The sequence below is a fragment of the Sorex araneus genome, chromosome 5, assembly GCF_027595985.1.
Source record: "Sorex araneus isolate mSorAra2 chromosome 5, mSorAra2.pri, whole genome shotgun sequence".
NCBI classification, from domain to species: Eukaryota; Metazoa; Chordata; class Mammalia; order Eulipotyphla; family Soricidae; genus Sorex; species Sorex araneus.
The window spans coordinates 132,952,156-132,973,008 of NC_073306.1; the positions used below are offsets into that span (position 1 = coordinate 132,952,156).

Below are 20,853 nucleotides of genomic sequence, written 5' to 3' on the forward strand. Positions count from 1 at the left end.
GGAAAAACAAAAAACCCAACAGACAAAACTGCAGCTCAGAATAAAAGAAAAAGCCTTCTCCTATGGAACAGAAATTCTAAGTGTCCAGCCGCTGCTAAAATGCAATTTTAAATCCTCTAAATGAATCACCGCACGGCATGGTAGGTACCCAATTTACTTATCTACAGGGCGTGCAAAATTAAGTATGGACATAAGAAAGCTTAACATCAACTAGGGGCCGGAGAGAGATAATATAGCACCATGGGGTTGTCTCGCTGCGGGACCTGGGTCCAATCCCTGGTACTACACACAGTCATCAGAGTCTAACCAGGAGAGATTCCCGAGTAAGCCTGAGCACTTCTGGGTGTGGCCCCCCAAACAAAAGAAATTTACAACCTATAAAAAGTGAAAACTGAGCCATGTAAATAAAATAGTGACACTGCTACTAGAAAAAAAAAAGATTGTTTTAAGCTTATTAAGTTGGGAAAACCCAAATTAAAATCTACACTAAATATACAGAACATTCTGAGTTAAGTCTATTATTGTTTTCACAAAAGCAGATTTCTGATAGTACTAATGATGTTAATTTTTGAAATCTGCTCATTCCACAGGCAGGACTCCCCCACCCCCCAATTTGTCGTCAGAGCTATTCCCAACGTCTGGAGCATGTTCATGCCTTAGCAGCCTCCCCAGGATCTCTGAAGATACAGCACACCAACACTACAGTAAAGCTCAAGTTCCCTCCCCTGACCCTCGAGTTGTAGCTCCTCGTCCCAGAGCTGTTGTGACGCACACAATGTTTGGGTAAGCCTAGACTAAGACTAAGCCACAGTTCCTTGAAAGAATGTCCCCAAGGGCCAGAGAGAGTAAATGGGGGTAAGGCAAACTAGCCTTCCGTGCTGCCCCTCTGGCTCAATCCCCACACATGGTACTCCAAGCCGCCCGGGCCACTTCTGACCAGAGCCAGCAATAGTACCTGAGCGCTGCTAGATGTGGCCCTGGCCAATCACGATACATACGAATGTCTCCAATCAGTTTCTGCTAGGGTTACTATTATTTTGGTCTTTGGGCCACACCTGGCTGTGCTCGAGGATCATATACAGTGCCAGGGATCAAACTCAGGTCTGCCACCAGCAGGGAGAATGCCTTACCCCCACACTCCCTCTGGGCCCCCTTGCTTGAGACTTTATACAGGGCTGGGAAATGTGACCAAGATTGTAGACCAAGGCTCTGGGTTTGATCCTTTGTACCACAAGCACAGCTGGGAGTGACAGAGATAATAAAAACCCTTCACAGTCATCACTCCTGATAATCTCTTTACTCCTCTCAAAGGTTTCTGGAATTTGAAATTTGGAAAAGGAGAGGCCCATATCTTTAGTGGCTGAGGCACAGGAACAAAATGGAAACTAACTGAGATTATGGTCGTTTTCTTCACTTTTGAATAGGGTTATAAACAGAATATAATCACTATTTTTAGGGAAGAAGAGACTTTAGAATAGTGCCAGATGTTCTCTATCGAGATGGACTTTGAAAGAAATGAAGAGGAACGGGCTTATTTCCTGAGGGCTAATCCTTTCCTTTGCGTCTCCTTTGCTATCAAGATGGTCAATGCTAGCCCACTCCTGTAAGCCTTCCAGCTAACGGGAGAGATAGTCAGTGAAAAGGGGGAAATAACCAATGTAATGAAAGTTACAGTACCAACAGTCACCGATCACTTTTGAAGCACCCACGTCTTACTAATACAATAGACACGGGCACCTCTTCTTGGCGTATTTGCAGGGGATGGAAGCAAGTGCCTAGAGCTGACACTGGAGTCACTGAGGTAGAGATCTGTTTTTTCCCAAGCTTTGTTTAACAACCTCCTGGAGCTACCCCTTCCTCGACTGATGAGCTGCAGTTATGAAGTCCCTCTGCCATCAATGCACAGGAGTCAGGACTGACCTGATGGAAGTCCCATGAGAGGGCCTGATGGGGCCGGCGGTGGTGGGTGGGTGGTATGGTGGCGCACAGATGCTTTCCAAGAGTATCAGGTCTAGATATCAGAGAGAGAATAAGGGGGCTAAGGCGCATGCACAGCAAATCCTGGTTCAACCCCTGGCAGGCATCACACGGGCCCCGGGTCCTGCTTGGGAGGTCTAGCACTGAACGACCAGTGCAGACCTGGGCGCGTGTCTTAGATCGAGTCAAAACTGTCACCGAACTGGCGCAGCAGGGGAGGGAATGCTCGAGGTGCTTCAACCAACTGTCTCAAGAGTAAACACAGGCAACCTGGGTGTAGCTCCTGTCACTTGTAACCAAGTCTGGGGAGACCCACAGGGGGAGGAAGTGAGTCGTTAGCTCCAGGTAAGATGAGGAGTGTCTGTCAATTCATGATTCTTTTGAACTGGAACTAGCAGGAGTGGGAAGAGTTTTGCCAGGACGATGTAGTTACCCTGAAAAATGCTGCGGTTCCTGGTTTAATTAAGAAACACAAAAACATGTCCAAACACTGTGTGGAATAGTCACCCACGGAAAGAGTTAAATGCGATGAGATGACTTAATAACAGCATTAACATTACAAGTGTTTTATTACCAATTGAAGGCAATTTAAATTCATTGCTGAATAATTTACGCAAACCCTTTCCCATCAATCTTTGTAAATTTATGACCACATTCAGTGACTGGGACACAAGGCTTTTTACCTGGCCAAACTCCTGCCTACTCAAGCGCAGTTTTTTTTTTTCTTTTTGGGTCACACCTGGCTCTGCACAGGGGTTACTCCTGGCTCTGCACTCAGGAATTACCCCTGGCGGTGCTCAGGGGACCATATGGGATGCTGGGAATCGAACCCGGGTCGGCCGCGTGCAAGGCAAACGCCCTACCCGCTGTGCTATTGCTCCAGCCCCTCAAGCGCAGTTTTTAGAAAGTAAGAATCTGATCCATAGAGAATTATATGAATTAAAACAAGTCCCATACAATACATACATCTCTTTCATCCACATACTAAAAGTAATAATCCAATTTCAAGGACCAGGAGGACAAATGAAGGCAGTCAGGGCCTAGTTCACTGTAGGTTGCTTTTATCCAGGAGAAGGATGAGGACACAATATCAATGATTGCAAAGGGGTCATGAACTGAGAAATGTTAATTATAATCCTTTGCAAAGCCATCATACTAGGAACAAAATAATTTCTTTTTTATAGGGGAAGAAGAAAAGCAAAAAAGTATCCACTTCCATGCCACCAGAAACTGTGACCAAACAAACTTGGCCCCTGGAGCTGCACCACCTTGGGCACGAGCACGGACCCACCCGGGGTGAAGTGGCTCCACAGTCCACTAGACACTGCCGGGAGGCCCCAACAAAACCCAAACTACCGCCAAGTATCAATCTAGTCTGGCATTTCCTAGAATATAACTCTATCCCCCCAATCCTAATAAGAACCTAAGATGCAACTCAACATGACAGAAAACCCAAACGTACACTATGCAGTTAGTTCCCATGACCTGCTAGTAAGCTGCTCCCCTCTAGTATCAGAATACAGACTTGTGAATACCATTACACTGGAGCACTGGTCACTTACCATTACCCTAGTGACTGTCAATTTACACTATACCATTTATACCAGTGACTAGAAGTACCTATCAAGTCACAAGAAAATACCTCTAACACCTCAAAACACCTCCAAGACAAGGACTGTCACTTTCTCCCGGTAGCAGCTTAGCATAACCAGTAGTTTTCACTCCTGCTTTATTTCTAAAGAAACCCTAGCTGAGGGCCTAGGGCAGGGCCAGCGGGAGGGCGCTGGCCTTGAGTAGGGCAGGTCCCTCTGCCCCCACCCCCCCCACCCCAGCGCCAGGGGTCAGCCTTCTTTAGAGCAATTTCCATGCTGCTTTCCCCAGTGCCGGCGGCAACTTCCAGCCTGGCCACCAACCTCTCCGCCCCTTCGCCGGCACCTGTCCTTTTGTGGGGGGCGAGGGGCAACCCCAAGGGTCTGTGTGGTGGGGCTTTACTCGGGTCAGCGGTGTGTAAGTGCCCCACCCACTGCACTACAGCTCTGGCCCCTTCATTCTCCAGCACACAGCCAGGAACAGCGCCGGAGCTCTGCCAGGTGTGACTCCAAAAAACAACAAACAAAAAGAAATTAAAAAAAAAAAAAAAAAGCCTTCAAGCCTTTGTTCTCCCCTGAACATGCACCCCACATGCTCATGGCTATACTTCTTTCTTTGCTTACTTCCACTCTGGAGAATCTGAACATAAACTCCCCCCTCATCTTTCTAAATAAGTTTTAAGTCTCTCTCTCTCCCTCCCTCCCCCTCCCTCTCTCTCTCTCTCTCTCTCAGCAGAAGCGTTGAAATGAAAAGCCAGTTGGAATAGAGAGCAGAAGGGAAAAAAAGTTCTACTCAGGAATTATCTCCTAGAAAAGTTATTAGCCGAAGCTAAGCCTGTAAGGCAAATTTATGTAAAAGCGGCAGTTTATTGAAACAGAATCTAGAGCTGGTGATCAATCACAGCAGAGTCTGATGCTACAGCAGAATCCTGAGTTTGTAGGGATACTCCCAGGAACAAAATGACAGTCTGAGACCAAGGAGAGTTCACGGCAAAGCCTTGGCATTGCAAGCATGAGGCCAAAAGTCTGGCTCTGCCTTTGCAATCAGCCTCCAGCCGCACAACAAACTCATTTCCAGGGCTTTGCAACCAAGGTGTGTGCACCACACCCACAACTAAAAGATGCACAAACACTTCCACCTCTGGCAGGCAGGCACCACAACTAAATGAGCGTGACCGTCCTCCCCACAAGAAACCACAAGGCCAGACAAACCAGACCTTCGACACTTAAAAGCACTCCAGTCAACGCAGATTTGAGTATTTATAATCAATACCTTATACGCTATACAAGTTTTAGGGTCAAATTTTTACAATGTACTTTTAAGCTCTGTTACAGTCCCCCCCTTGATTTTTGAGCCACACTGGTGGTGCTCAGGGCTTACTCCTGGTGGGCTGCCTGCAAGGCAAGTGTCCTCCTCCCTGTACCAGTGCTCCAGCCCTATTCTAACTGTCTCATAAACGTAAAGTCACTTTGTTGGCAACAGGGACAGAACTTTTTTTTAATTTTTGGGTCACATCCGGCGAGGCACAGGGGTCACTCCTGGCTCTGCACTCAGGAATTACCCCTGGCAGTGCTCAGGGGACCATATGGGATGCTGGGAATCGAACCCGGGTTGTCTGCATGCAAGGCAAACGCCCTCCCCGCTGTGCTATGGCTCCAGGCCCAGGGGCAGCACTTCTTACCAAAGCAGCAATGGCCGTCTCTGGAAACACATGCCCATGCCCAAGGGGAGAACTAGAAGAAAGGTTCGGAGAGAGGACATCGAGCAGGCCCTAGGCCGTGCATGCGGCTGACCCAGGCTCAACCTCCACCATCCCAGACGGTCCCTTAGCCCCCCCCAAGAGTGAGTCCTGAGCACTATCGTGTGGCCCCAAGCCCAGACATATGAAAGAGACCCCCTCAAAAAGAAAGAAAACACTCCCTTGTTTATGCACTCTTCCTCCCCCCTCCCACCCCTTCCCCCCAGCAGCAAATCTGTGTTTATTGCCACTGAGTCAAAGAGTGGTCACTTACAAACACCTTTTCTCACTGGCCCAGGCAATGCTAGTCTCCCCACATGCTCTTTACCATCACTGAGAACACAGGTACCGTATCTGCTTTTAAGAGCATCACCAGGGGCCGGAGCGATAGCACAGCCGGGAGCGCATTTGCCTTGCTCGCAGCCGACCCGGGTTCGATCCCCGGCATCCCATATGGTCCCCCAAGCACTGCCAGGAGTAACCCCTGAGCATCACTGGGTGTGACCCAAAAAGGAAAAAAAAAAAAAAGAAAAAAAAAGAGCATCAAAAAGGCTTATTTATAAACTAGCTGTAAAAGGTATTTGTATTTTAGGAAATGAATTCTGCAACGCCCTCTTAGGAAAACTCTCCAATGGCTGAGTACATCGAGAGTCTGGACTGTAGTATACATACAGTTGAAGCCATCACCCTGCCCAACTCAGTATTTTTCTATTTTTTTTTTTTGGGTCACATCCAGCGATGCACAGGGGTCACTCCTGGCTCATGCACTCAGGAATCACCCCTGGTGCTTAGGGGACCATATGGGATTCTGGGATTCGAATCCGGGTCGGCCTTGGGCAAGGCAAACGCCCTACCCGCTGTGCTATCGCACCAGCCCCCAACTCAGTATTTTTCTAACTCACAGCACTGAGCCAAAGCAGCTTTCAGTTTTCTCTTCCATGTGCCAGAGCCAGGGCCAGCCACTCCCCCCCCCCCCCCCCCCGCACTTTCCTCTTCAATCCCAGCACAAGTCTCTAGCCACAGAACGGTTACAGAACGGACCAGCAAATAAAAACTGCATTGCAGCCTGACTGAGGTAAGACAAGAAAGTTTAGCCCCCTCTTGAAATCTAAAGGGGAACATGTAGCAGCATGAAGGCTAAAAAGAGATTTTTGGAAAGTGCAGGAGGGAAACTGCTTTCAAATGAAGACACACTTGTATTCAAAGCTAAATTTGAATAATGAACACCAATTATATTGCTCAAACAGTAACACAATACCTAATAAAATAAGCCGACAGGGGTAGTATAATTTTTATTTTAACTTCCATAGCTGAATTACTCTTTACTATTCTTGTCATTTGCTAAAGAACCTCTGCTGAATGACTTGTCAAATACAAAATAACTTCTACACCTGAAGAATTACTTTCTTCTAGTTTCAACTAAATCAATGACTGAATTCTTTCATAACTATTGCTTTGATAGATATACTATATAAGGCAAACAATAATAAAGCACGAATCCTCTGGCTAGAGGAATACTTTTGTGCCTTCTTTAGAAAGGGTGCGTGAATTCCTCTACAACCTGGTCTATATAGTCAGCAGAGCCCAAACCCTGCTCGTGAGACTGTTCATCCCACAGTGAACAGCTTCCTCTCGACAGCATCTCATGTGACTCGTCCTCAACTTTCATCAGCTACAGACATCTGACTGCCTTTGTAAGTGAGACACTTTGCCCGGTCCCTGCTCAGGATAGCGCAACACCTCGACAGAGCCCTGCCAGGAGTGACACACACCGGCAGACTCAGCACCACCGGTGGGGGCAAAGATGACGACTCACCCAACTAAAAGCACCATCGCCCTTGTTGACAACTAAGTCAACATGGATCTGACAACCTCTTTGGTACCTTGAATAAACTGCTTTTCCAGATGTGCCTCATCAAAACCGGGACAAAGTGAGAGGACACTTCTTCAACTGTAAATATTATTATTATTATTATTATTTGCTTTTTGGGTCACACCCAGCGATGCTCAGGGGTTACTCCTGGCTTTGCACTCAGGAATTGCTCTTGGCAGTGCTTGGGGGACCATATGGGATGCCGGGGATCGAACCCGGGTCGGCCGCGTGCAAGGCAAACGCCCTACCCGCTGTGCTATCGCTCTGGCCCCCTGTAAATATTATTTTAAAATAAATGTTCCTTGGGTCAGGGAGATAGTATAGTGGGCAGGGCACTTGCCTCGCATGACACCAACCCAGGTTCAATCCACCCACACTGGTGGGTGTACTCCCCCCCCAGTAAAAACAAAAGCTCCTGAAAGGTGCATTTGTTTTTTTTTTTTGCTTTTCGGGTCACACCCAGCGATGCACAGGGGTTACTCCTGGCTCTGCACTCAGGAATTACTCCTGGCAGTGCTGGGGGAGCATAAGGGATGAGTAATCTGATTCCAAAGTGAAAAAGAGCAAATAAATACACAGCAAGCAAACACACAGCACAGGTCTTAGGGTACACAAGAGACAGAGGTTCATACTCCAGACCACAGCAGCTGCCATCTGTCCTGGAAAAGCAGTGCTCTGAACCAGAGAGAACCCAGGGGCGAACCCAATACACCCTCTTCATCAGCAACTAAGTGAAGCACTATCGAATACTGTTTGGAAAAGCAGTGATCTTGGTGATCTTTTCATTTTTTTTTTTTCTGGAGGGGTGGCTAGTCTACTCCCTTTCCTAAAAAACTGTTTCTGTAACAAAACCACTTTTTTAAAAAGCATCGATATACACAAAAAAAGCACAGACAGAAAATGTTCTTACCAAAGAATACCCAGAAAGAGAAACCATCCAAATTTCCATATTCCATCAACTGATAAATGGATTAAAATACGGCACACCCAGTATGATTTAGCCATAAGAAGAATGAAGTACTGAGATAAGCCCAACACAAGTCCATCCTGGAATACCTTTCAGTTCAGAAGATCACTCATGGTAGGCCCCTTCTGACTAGATAAGGTAAGTTGACCTGAAAGGCGACTAGAAAGTACTGAGCTGCCCAGGCCAGGGAAGAATGTCACCACAATAAGGGCTCCTTGTGCGATGGAAACAGTCTAAGACTCAGCCTCATGACAGTCACGAAACTCTGAAAACACTGAACTTTATTCAACTTTAAGACTGTGAACTTTCAATGGGGACGAGAACAGTAGGTATGAATTCCATCTCAACTTGCAGTTAATAACCTCCTGCCCATAAGCATCTAATACGGAATTATAAAATACAGATGAGGGCCTGAGAGACAACACAGGCGGTTCAATCCCCAGCACATGTGATTTCCCAAAACAATGCCAGGAATGCTCTCGAACACTACTGGGTGTGGCCCCCAATTAATATATATATATAGATAAGGCAAAGAACACATCTAGCAATTTTACCCACAGGTAATAATAAAGAGGTAGATTTAACTCTACTTTTAAAAAATAGCCTTTCTTATAAAAGAAATAGCCTATATATTTCAACTTTTATATGCAACAAGAAAAGCAATACTACCGGAAAGTTTTATAGAACCGTCCTTTCCAAAAAGGTAAACCCTACCACCAATGACAACACAGCATTGAATGTGGTTAAGTCTGAACTGATACTTCAAACATTTTTGTTATCTCTGCTTAAATACAGCACAGTTAACATCTAGTACAATGAAGACATTTTATAAAATCTTAAAAACCCTCAACAGCATTTCACCCCTTTCCCTCTGTGCCTGGCAACTAGAATCTTTGGTCTCTGATCATTACTTTTGGAGGTCAGCTGGGTCTGGAGTCCTGCTCGGGGCTGGTGGGTTAGTCCAGGTGTGGCTAGAGTAACATACAGAGCCAGGTACAGAACTCGGGCCTCTGTCATGCAAGGCAAAACACTGAGCTCTTTGAACTGCCTTTTCTGGTATTTTTTTTTTTTTTGCTTTTTGGGTCACACCCGGCGATGCTCAGGGGTTACTCATGGCTCATGCACTCAGGAATTACTCCTGGCAGTGCTCGGGGGACCATACGAAATGCTGGGAATCGAACCCGGGTCGGCCGCTTGCAAGGCAAATGCCCTACCTGCTGTGCTATGGCTCCAGCCCCATGAACTGCCTTTTCTGGCCTACGATTTTGACTAACGATGTTCTTGGGGGGTGGTGGTGTGTGTGTGTGGTGCGAATGGATTTGAGGGACACACTTGACTGTGCTTAGGGCTTATTTCTGGCAGGCTTGGGAGACCACGTGGGAGAGCCAGGGATCTAAGCTGGGGCAGGCTGCAAGGTAAGCACCCCTACCTAAAAAGTTTACCTTGTCTTCTTGTGACTGGCTTCTACAGCAGCTTCCTTTCCTGAAAATAACCCATGTTGTAGGCTATGTCAAAATTCCTGGCTTAAGGCTGAATATTGCATGATATTCCAATATAACATAAGGCAGAGAAAACAATGTGCAGATCTGCTCACCTCCTGGTAAGACACTGGGATTCATTTCACTGGCCATACAAAGAACAGTCAAACTCAGCTAGTCACAAAGTAGCAGACCGACTGCCAAGGCACGGTCGGGGTCGGGAGAGCGGAAGGAGGACTGATTCGAGCAAATGGCAGTTTCTGTTTTCAAAGTCCTGGAGATGTGTAGTTAAATGACAATATTTTTTTTCCCTTCCTTTTTCTTTCGGGGGGGGGGGGTCAGACCCGGTGATTATCAGGGTTACTCCTGGCTTTGCACTTAGGCATTACTCCTGGTGTTGTTTGGGGGAACCATATGGGATGCTGGGAATTGAACCCGGGTCGGCTGCATGCAAGGCAAACGCCCTCCCCGCTGTGCTATGGCTCCAGCCCCTAAGATGACAGTATTTTAGGACAGGTGCTTGCCTAGAAGGAGGGTGCACGTTTGATCGTGAAAATGAATATGATTCTTTCAAGCACTACCAGAGGTCACTTGTGAGCAAAGGAAAGCTCTTGAGCACCACTGGGTGTGACCCCTCAAAAGAAGCATCGAGGGGCTGAATATTTTGTTCAGTGGCTAGTGCACACGATCCCCATGCAGGAACCCTTGGTTCAACCACGGACACCTTATGGTCCCTTAAATACTACCAGGATTTAAATACTACCAGGTCCCTTAAGTACAACCCCTAAGCACTGGGCTGGGAGAAGCCCCTGAGCCCGCCCAACCCCCAATAAAATTTTTAAGATTATGAAGCCTCAAAAATTAAAGGTCAACAGTTGCAAACATGGAACTAGACAAGGTTTAGTTACAATTTTACCAAGCAGGATAATCTGGGTTCACAACTGGTACACTCTACATTGTCGAGTCTGCCCAAACTGATTATTTAGCATGTATTAAGATTCCTTCCTCTAGGGGCCCGGGAGACAGCCCAAATGGTCCCAGGACAGGCTTTCCAGGTGGGAGTCCCCGGTTCAATTCCAGAGGATGGGCACAAACAGCCCCTAGCACCAGAAAGGGTGTGACCAAAATCAAAAGGTTTCTCCCACAAGAACAGATGGACTCTCTTCTGAGGGGCCCCAAGGATAATCCAATGGCGGCAGAGGATTACTATGTAAATGGAGGCAGGCATCACGGCAGGAGGCCAGGGACAGGGCTAGGGGAGGAGGGGGTCACAGTAAGCAAGGGCCTGAGGAATCCAAGTATCTCTCAAAGTGGGTGATACCACCCCCATGCCAACCCATGCCGGAAGACTGGTTGGTGGTGGGGCAGCAGTTGTTTCAGGAGCAACGGAGGGGGCGCTAGTCTGTTGGCTTAAAGGTGAATTTCGAGGGGGAGGGAGCATTATTCTTCTGAAAAGGGAACAGTAGGTCAAGTAAGTTTGGGACTTTCTAGAGCAAGTTCTAGATTTAGTATCGGACCTCACAGAGTATGAATAAATTGCCTTATTATTTGGACATTAAGTGAGCCACTCCCTGGGAATATGTTAACGGCTCCCAAACTCCTTTAAAGATTTAAAGCAATCTTCCAAAGAGCTCACTTCCCTGGTGTATCTGCTCCACTTATGAAGCCAGAAGTGTGTAAAAGACTACGTTCGTCAATGTCATAAACCCTAATTCACACCGATTTAACAGATTTAATCCTGCTGGGGTAACTTTAACAAGCCCAACTAATTTCTATTTTGCAAAACTGGAATTGCTCTAGAGCAGCATTTCTCAGGAAGGAGCCGTATGGCCTTCCTGTGGGGCTCTAGATAAAGACTGGTGAAACGGCAGGTCTGGGGGTTGCCGACCTGGGGCTCGATCTGTGTGCAGAGCCAGGAGTGAGCCTTGAGCACTGCTAGATGTGTAACCCCCGCCCTCCCTAACCCGGCAAAAAGCCACAGCAGGAGACTAGGGGACAACAGAAAAGAGGGTGGGGGGTAGGGGTCTGAGAGAGGTGGCCAAGGCTGTTTGAGCTAGCCCACGTGGCAGTATAGACGACTTCTACAGCATTTCCCTGTGTTAGGGTTTGAAATCACCTGTGTTTCTTTCAAAGTTACAAGAATGGGACTATAAGAGGTTCTAGGGAAAATAAAACAGGAAATCTTTTCAGAGATAACGAGGATGAAACTTTAGTACTTTAAACACAATTTCCCACCATGATGATAGTAATAGCAAATTGAAAACGGATTTGAAATCATCAATCACCAAAATTCTAATGACACCCTGACAGTTTTATCTTAAAAGCTCCTCAAATTTCAGAGACATTAAATACGGCCTGATCCCCCACACAACAAGCAGAGGGACAAGGATGTCATCTCACCATTCCAGGCAAAGGAAGTCCATTGAAGGGGACAGTGACCTTTGTTTTCCCCCATTTTCTCCCCAATTTCTACACTGGTGGCTGGCCCACAGCAGGCACTCCTAAGTGCAAATTAACAGTCTTTGCCTAGAAATGGCTTAAAGAGTCGACACCTCGTATAATATATACAGGAAAAGTGGCAAATGTTCCACAAAGGGAAGGCTCCAGGGCTTTGGAAGAGCTAGCAGTGATTCCCAGCAGGGAAGGTCTGGGGAGGGTGGAAAGCAGCTATTGAGTTGGAACCACTAAATTAGGTTGGGAATCCAAATTCACTGTAAAAAACCTGGTGGCACAGATCCTAAAGAGAGCAAGGAGTTCGAGGAACGGCCACGAGTTTCAGAATGGCTGATATGGCACCGCCGGAGCAATTAGGAATGTCAGACAAGGCTGATAAGGCAAGCTGGAGACGGGAGGCCCTGAGTGGGGCAGCTAGATCTTGGATGCCACGTGCAGCCACAGAGAGACACAGCACTGAAGTAATAGTACGCTAATGACACTTTAGTGAGTAATCCAATGGAGCCTGAAGACAGTTCATTGAGTACAAGAGTAAATAACAGACTCGGCTAGTTATCAAAATCACCTGTGGGAGCTGACGCACATTCCAGACAAATTTGCACTATCACCAGAATTTTAGGTATGTTTTAAAATGTTAAACTGATAGACAAAGTGAAAAAAGGTTCAAGGTGAAGTTTATAGTATGTATCAAAATTTATGTTTTGCCACAGATTAAAAAAATTTTTTTGGGGGGGTGGGGCGCACATAGCTGGCAGTGTTCAGGAGACCACACGGGGTGCCAGGGACTGAACCCAGGTCAGCCTCATGCAAGGCTAAATGGCTAACCTGCTGTAATATTTCTCTCGTTTGAGGCAAAAATTTTTTTAACCTCAACTTCAAGCTTCCAATAACACATTAAAGCTTTTGTCTATCGACAAAAAAAGGGCAAGATACAGTTATTAAGGATAGAAATCTAATGCTCACATAATAAGTTTGATCTCTCCCCCCCTCCCTCTTTTTGGGTCACACCTGGCGATGCTCAGGGGACCATATGGGATGCCGCGAATCGAACCTGGGTTGGCCGTGTGCAAGGCAAACGCCCTCCCCGCTGTGCTATCGCTCCAGCCCCAAGTTTGATCTCTTGAACTGTGTAGTATTCCATGCACTGCCAGGTGTGGCCCCCAAACCAAACCAATCCTGGAACTGCGTCAGTTCTTTTTCTGTTTCTTTTTTTCCCCCAGGGGGTGGGGGCAACACCAGGCGGTGCTCAAAGGCCCAAACGGGATGCCGGGGATTGAACTCAGGCTGGTCACGTGCAAGGCAAAACACTCCTCTGTACTATTGCTCTGGCCCCTGGACCTGTTTTTAAATCAACCCTGTTCTGCCACCTATTAGCTTTGTGACTTGAATCAGGTGCTGTAGCCAGACATCTGTTCTATACACATTATAAACATAGGGTTTTCATGTGTGCACTGTTCATATTAGCATGTTCTTAACTGCCCAAGCTCAGTACCACTTAAACTGATGCACTAGAACTTCAACAAGAACCCAAAATAAATGCAAATACATATAAACTTGTAATTATATACAAAAAGGTGTGATCTTTGAAAATACGTCCACAACTGTCATTAGCTCTCATCAGAAAAAGTAACCTTACACATTTTCAAGGGAAGCACAGGTTTCCACGAGTTCTTAAAAGGAACATAAAGAACAAAAGGAAAAGGCAGAAGGGTAAAAGCCAGCGTTTCTCTAAGTAAAAATAACTGATCAGAGGGAGGGAGTATGAATGCTCTAACCCAAAACCCTGGGAAAGGCAAAGGCACATGCAGATTTTTCTGTTTACATGTCTGTAGAGTCAGCTTCAAATCCCAGACAAATATACTACCAGCAGCCACCAGCGTGATTTCTAACCATACTCCTCTCGGTGTGGTGAGCTTCTTTCACTGTGGACGTCATTTGGAACTCTGGGCGTTAGACAGATGCACAGACATCACTACAAAGCCCTGAAGCTTTCATTTGAGGCCTCAGCAGACAGCTCAAAGAGCACTCAAAACGCTATGTTCTAGCACAGACCTGGGGACCAACCCAGACACATCCCGGGGCTCACTTCGTCAGTGTCGCCTTCATTTCCCTGCCTGAAACCCAGAACAGCCCGAGAAGGGATGGGAAATCGTCTTAAAGCCCCAGTCACGTCTTATGAGGAGCAACACACACAACTCGAAGTTGAACGACTCAATCACAAATCTATATACAGACATACTGGAGAAGAAATTAGGGTGTACAGGGGTTTGTATTTTCATGTCTGAGGGCAGTCGGAACACCCGGGTCTTCTGTTATCTGCAGTTTCTGCATTACGCTTTAAACTCCAAAATGTGTTTAAGGCAGCCTTCCTTTATTTAAAGTATCAGAATTGTTCATGTGTTCCTCAATTTTTGGGGGTCTTGTTTTGTTTTTGGGTCATACCTGGCAGTGCTCATGCAGTGTCAGGAATGATCACGGGGCTCCTGCCTGAGAAACATGTGCTCCAGGTCTGTGAGCCATCTCCCTGGCCCTCCAAATCAACGTATTTTTTGAGTACTGATGAAATTCTTAAAATTTCAGGATTTAAAAATTGCCATCTTAGAAGTTAAAAATAACAGGCAATAAATTACTAAAGGCAAGGAACAGCCAATATATGCATGGGGAAGGGCAAACTGTGGTAAAAGGAATTTTACAATTTATACTAGAGTCCAAGTATGCACAGAAAAATCAAAATTCTCACTAGAGTTGCTCACATTTTGACTTTCCTACTTACACAACCACACATATCTCCATATTAATAGGAACTTGATCTTCTCAAGATCATAACTCAGCAGCCCATTAGTAAGAGCCATTCTTCCAGCGAACACAACATGGATTCTCACCTAAGCTGACCCATAACGGCAGGTATAGAAGGTAGGCCATGATCAAATCACAAAACACATGTGTCACCAAGGCAGACACTGAAAGAGCACTGCCATCCTTCCCCCTTCCTTTCTAAATAGAAATCAGGAAACAATGGAAAAACCACATAGGGCCAGAGAGTCCAACAGGTAGGTCAGTTGTCTTGTACGTGGACAACCTGGGTTTAATTCCTGGCACCACTTATGACCCCCACATCTGACCACCCCCCAGCAACCCTGAGCAGAGCCAGGGGGAAGGCCTGAGCATCACTGGGTATGGGCCCCATATAGCAACCACGTAGACAGAGAGTGGCCAATATGGTCATTCACATGAGGCTCCTCTTACAAAACTGCCTCAATCATCAAGGCAGAAAATACTCATGGTAAACAGTAAACATCTTCTACATTCAAAGTAGCAATTCAGTTAAAGGGGTATTGGGGCTTAGTTTTCATCAGATTCAAATGCCAAATTTCCAGACAATAGAAAATATATGGCAGCTGCTCCAGTCTTAATACTGCGATTTCTTTCAAAACTAATCTGTATGCTTACATGATACTAACAGGTAGTATCTGTGACTCTGTAATTACATTATTTACCTTATGGAGAAGTCAATAGACTTATGCCAATCTTTAAAAGCAAAAAGTCCTTTAGAGGGGCTGGAGCAACAGCACAGCGGGTAGGGCGTTTGCCTTGCACGCGGCCAACCCGGGTTCGATTCCCAGCATCCCATATGGACCCCTGAGCACCGCCAGGGGTCATTCCTGAGTGTAGAGCCAGGAATAACCCCTGTGCATCACCAGGTGTGACCCTAAATAAATAAATAAATACATTAAAAAAAAAAAAAAGTCCTTTAGAAATCCAGGTGCACAAGCTGATCACAAAGAAGCGATGTGCATCTTGACATAAATTTCAGAAGGTCATTTTATTAAATTGTTACTGTTTAAGTAAAACTTTATTTTGTTAAATAAAATCACTACGCTGTGATACTTTTGCATTATAGTGAGTCATTTTTAGTTTGTAACGGACTATTAAGAAAACTGAAATGTGCTCAACTGTTGTATTTCCTTACACTTAAAAAAACTTGTGCTCAATGAGTCATTTTCAACTCTACAGAAGTATATTATAGTTTATGAACAGACATAAACACCAAATAATAGAAGCAATCTGCCAAGAACTATTACAACTTAGGCAATTTTGTTACTTACAAACGGTTGTCAAAAGAAAAAAATACTTAAACCCTTAGGTTTTCCTCTTCTCTCTTCTCTACCCAATACTGACCCCTCATACAGGACCATCTTTAAACTATAACATTCACAATTAATTGTGTAGCTAGTATGTGTAATGGCCACACCTTAAATATACCAATGACCACGCTGCTGGATATTTTAATTTTCAATGTTAATAATGTCTCCAAAATTTAGTTAATAAGCCACAATTTAACAGTGCATAGGACGTAATTATGCTGTTAGTAATCACACAAATCTATGCATGTATACAAAAACGAGAACCAAAAACCATTTTTGCTTGGGGAAATAATCTACTGATCGATCATTTGGTAGCCAGTTCATTTTACTCGAGAGGTCTGCTGTCCTCATTAAGAAGAGATCTTTAAGTTTAGAAGCTTAGCGACTCTTGAGATTGGGTCCTAAAGTAACAGTAACGGGGAACTTGAAGATGTTTTAAACAAAAATGTGTCAGAACTCTTCCTGCACTCTAGTGGAAAAGAAAGATGTAAGGAAGAAACATTCACAGCAGATGCATTTACCACACAGCGTGCTGGGGCCCCAACCCAAGCCAGCAGCGTGCAAGCGCCTCACCAGCTGTACCAGCTCGCTGGCCTCAGTGGTGCGTGTGTTTGAGCCAATCTAGAATCGCACAGGTCAGAGCTCAGTCCAATAGCCTTTATTTCGTATACATGTAGCCTGAAACAGACTAAAACAACACCAGAGATCAGCTGGTTCAGTATACAGCCTCCAGCAAGACAAACTTTGTATCTTTTCAACAGAAGCCACCCCGAAGCAAAGAATTCTGCCTCACTGAAGTTGGGCAGGCTACCTATTCCTCACCTTCTAATTGAGGCTTTTTATTACATGGCAAATGAACCTCACAGCTCACCCTAGCTCTAGTCCAGCTGTTTCACTGTGTGTGTGTGAACTGTAAATCTTTGAAACTACAGAATACAGACTAAGTGGCCACAGCAAACTCACCAGTACTACTACCACCAAGGACATCAGCAGTTAGTATGTTAGCGTGAGCAATTTGCTAATTCAAAAACCCAAAACCATAATTAGAATGAAAAACAAAACCCCTTAACAAATGCCACCTACAATATCCTAAAAAAATGTTGCATTTTAAAAGTTCTGATAACTACTGGTCAAAATCACATCTTTTAACAAATCATTAACCCCAAACTAAAAGCTGTATTAGATTTAGTATCTGAATTTGGTAACTGATTAAGAAAATGATAAAGGAAATATAGCCTAATGGATGCCTGAACCTCTCTTTCACACCTGAAATCTCGTCACTCCTTGGTGAATGAAGAGGAGGCGCCTTTTCACTCACCAAGACATTAGCTGGTAGGAAATGACCAATAAACATTCTCCCCTAAGCACCAAATGGTTAACTGTGCACCCATGAATCTACCCACTCAGGGATCCCTATCAGTGCAATTCCAGTACCAACCACCGCTGTCAATCAATGGTAACAAGCAGTTTCTTGGAAAGGCCTGTTCTGATCAGAGAAACTTGGAAGGATTTTAGAAGTTTAGGAACCCATGAGATTCCAACACCAAAATAACAGTGATAGGGATTCCTAAGTAGAGTGCAGAATGCGAATTAATTCAAACAGTATTAGCCCACTTTGAACTTTTCTCATGAGCCACGAAGGCCTTTCTCTGCTCAGAACCCGCAACTGCAACCAGCTTTAACCGGTTCCTTGAGGAATGCGGCCAGGCTGAAATTTTGGAACTGCTGCCTTTGGTGGTGACCAAGGAAGAAGCAGCCTCTGGCCTCCCCAGGGCAGCAGTTCCCACCCTCCAAGGTACATATACCCACCGGTGTGAACTGACAATGTGGTCCAAAGAGCAAGGCAGGAACAGGAGTCCAGATGCTCAAAGTGGCAGTATGGGGCCTAACCACTAGGCCACCTATCAGTTCAGTATGAGAGGTACAACCCTGTGCGCCCTGGCGCAAAAGCTGGGGCTAGGTTTCACACTGTGCATCTCACACCTATGGAAGCAACGAGAGCAGTGAAGTCTACAGAAACCCGCACGCGGCCGGGGTCTGCTACCGAGACACGAACGGTGAACCCCCGAGTCCAGGGTGGGAAGGAGACAATGGTCATGACCGACGGCGTCGAGTTTGCCAAGGAAGAAGTCCACGCGGCCTTGAGGTTCCCCAGCAAGGCCCCGCGAGTGCTGATGCCCACCCCACTGAAACCCAGCGGAGAGCCTCGCGCCCTAAGGCCGGATGCGGGCCACGAAGAGGTTAATCAACCGGGCAGACCCCAGACTCGTTCCTCTGAGGGGGCGGGGGGTTCCAACTTTCCCAGCGGCCACCGGACGATGGTGACCTGCTGGCAACTTGACGTGGGAGGAGTCCAGGGACGGGGCGATCCGTGTGCCAGAGATGCGCCGGGGGCAGACGCCGAGACCATGTGCACCGTCCTCCCGGCCCACGGCTTTGGAGAGCACCACGGGGGCGCCCCGGGGCGCGGGGGGCATTGGGGGGGAGGGAGGAAATCACTGCGCCCCACTCCCTGACCCCCAGCCCGGGCCCTGGCCCCGCTGCCGCCGGCCGGCCCGCGCCCGCGCGGTCTGTAGAAGGCGCTGTGCGGCACCGCCCGCTCCGGACCCGGGGCCCGTCCCCTCCCCCCCGCCCGCGGCACCCGGCGCCGGGAATGCGCCCCCTACTGACTCCCACACTCATCGCCTTTCGCCGACTTGGCTGCGGTGCATCTTGGGTGGGGGCTGGTAGTCCTTTCCCCGGCCCTACACCGGGAGCAACAATGCGGGTTCCGAAGGGAAACCGAGTCGGGCCCGCCGGGCCCCCGCCCCCGCCCCCGCCGGCACCGCGGCGGGTCGCCCCGCGGCCGGGACCGGGGCCCGGGGCGCGCGGGGCCGCAGCCCCCTCCAAGTGGCACACACGGGAGGCGCCCGGGGCCTGTCCCCGCGACGCCTTTGTCTGGGCGGCGGGGGGCCGGCGGGCGCGGGGCGCGGGAGACGGGAGGCGGCCCCGGGACGCGATCGCGCCTTTTCCCGCGGCCGCGGCGCCCGGTGGGGGAGGGGCGGCCGGGCGGCGCGGGGGGCGGCGGGGGGCGCGGGCCGCCCGGGCCCCCGCGGCTCCCGCCCCGCGCCGGCGCTCCCCGCCCCCCGGCCGCGCCGAGCGGGCGGCGGGGCGCGGCGGGGGGCGCGCCGGGGCCCCGCGACGCTGCGGCCGGGCTTACCTTGAGTCGGCCTCGAGGCGCGCGCGGGGCCGGCGTGCCGGGGGGCCGGGCGGCGGCGGGCGGCGGGCGGCACGGCGGAGGCGGCGGCGGCGGCGGCGCGGGCGGGGAGGGCGCGCCCGGGGCCTCGGCGGGCTCCGGCTCCGGCTCGCGCCGCGGCCGCGGCTGCTGCCGGGGGGCGCGGCGGGCGCAGCAGAGCGGCGGGCGGCGGGCGGCGGCGGCGCGAGCGGCTCCCTCCAGTCCCCGCGCGGGCGGCGGCGGCGGCGTCGAGCGGTGCAGACAAAGGAGGGGCGGAGGGCGGAGACGCGGGCGTGGGAGCGGCGGCTCGGCGGGCGCGGGCGGCGGCCGCGCGGCTCCGGCTCCGCGGCGGCGGGGACCGAGAGAGGGAGCTGTGTCTGAGGAGACGCCGAGAGCCCCCTCGGCGCTGCCGCGGGCGGGGGAGGGGGCACAAGATGGCGGCGGCCGGGGGGCGGGGGTTCAGCTCATGGATCCCGGCGGGCGGCGGAGGGGAGACCGGCCCGGCGGCGGCGGCGGCGGCGGCGGCCGGGGGAGGGGGCTGGCTCCGCGTCTCCCCTCGGCAGACAATACAAGCGCCTCGGAGCGAGTCCCCGAACCTGCCCTGGCCAAAATGGCGGCCGAGAAAGAGCGGAAGTGACGTCAGGGCTCATTAGCATAAGAGGACTCATTGTCCAGCTAAGTAGGGGGGCAGTGGGGGACAGGGCCCCGGGCCCCCCAGGACCCCGCTCCTCTCACCTGTGCCGGCACCCCGATTTCCCGGACGGTGGGGGGGGAGGAGGGGCCCAGCACCCCCGCCCCCACCTCGGGGAAATTATATAATCCCCACCGAGGGGGAGCTCTCGCGAGAACCCAGCGCATTCGCCATTGACCCACTAGGAGGCGCCGTGGATAATGGCCGCAGTGCGCTTGCAGGCCCGTGTGCGCGGCGGGCGCCTTCCCCTGGCCGCGCCGCCCGCGGCGGAGGCACCCGGCGCGGGCCGCAGCACGCCCTGCACTCAGTCAGGTGGCCGCGCCGGGGATCCGTGCGCGCCCAGCTGGGCCCGGACTACATGGTGGGAGGGGTCGCGCGGGCCGCGGGCGCCCCACGTGCCGGGCTGCGGGGCTGCGGCGCGGGCGCGGGGCGGCGTCTGCGGCCGGGCCCAGGCCCCGCCGCCCCGGGCGAGGTGTGAGGGCCTCGTGCTCCGCACACCTGTGGCGGCGCGGAGGCCTGGCCCTTCCCGCGCGCGGCCTGGTGGTCTCCAGCGGGCGGGGGGCGCCCACCCGCGTGTCCTCGCAACACCAGCGACACGGGCTGGGGCATCCGGCCCGTGGGCATCCTTGGTCCACCCACGTGCCGTCAACACTCATCTTCCGCAGGCTCTCCGGATTCCGAGCTTAGCACACTTAAACCATAGGAAACATCCCCGCAGAACTCGAC

The 20,853-nt window shown here is 49.6% G+C and overlaps 2 protein-coding genes across 4 annotated transcripts in view; both read right to left on the reverse strand.

The window, feature by feature from the left end:
• Positions 1-20,853, reverse strand: part of ADNP (activity dependent neuroprotector homeobox) — a 34,976-nt gene that overhangs the window by 11,880 nt on the left and 2,243 nt on the right. Inside the window, exon 1 of one of the 3 annotated variants that reach the window (XM_055138803.1) lies at positions 19,422-19,509. The exons of 1 other annotated variant lie outside the window; for it this stretch is intronic. Coding sequence is in view for 1 of the 2 variants with exons in the window: in XM_055138801.1 (XP_054994776.1) it covers positions 1,921-1,936 (16 nt within the window). In the remaining variant the exon portion in view is untranslated. Of the gene's footprint in view, positions 1-1,920; positions 1,939-19,421; positions 19,510-20,853 lie in introns of those variants that run through there. One more of the 3 variants, XM_055138801.1, reaches the window with a different exon arrangement.
• DPM1 (dolichyl-phosphate mannosyltransferase subunit 1, catalytic) overlaps positions 1-20,853 on the reverse strand; it is a 45,883-nt gene that overhangs the window by 2,298 nt on the left and 22,732 nt on the right. The window lies entirely within an intron of this gene.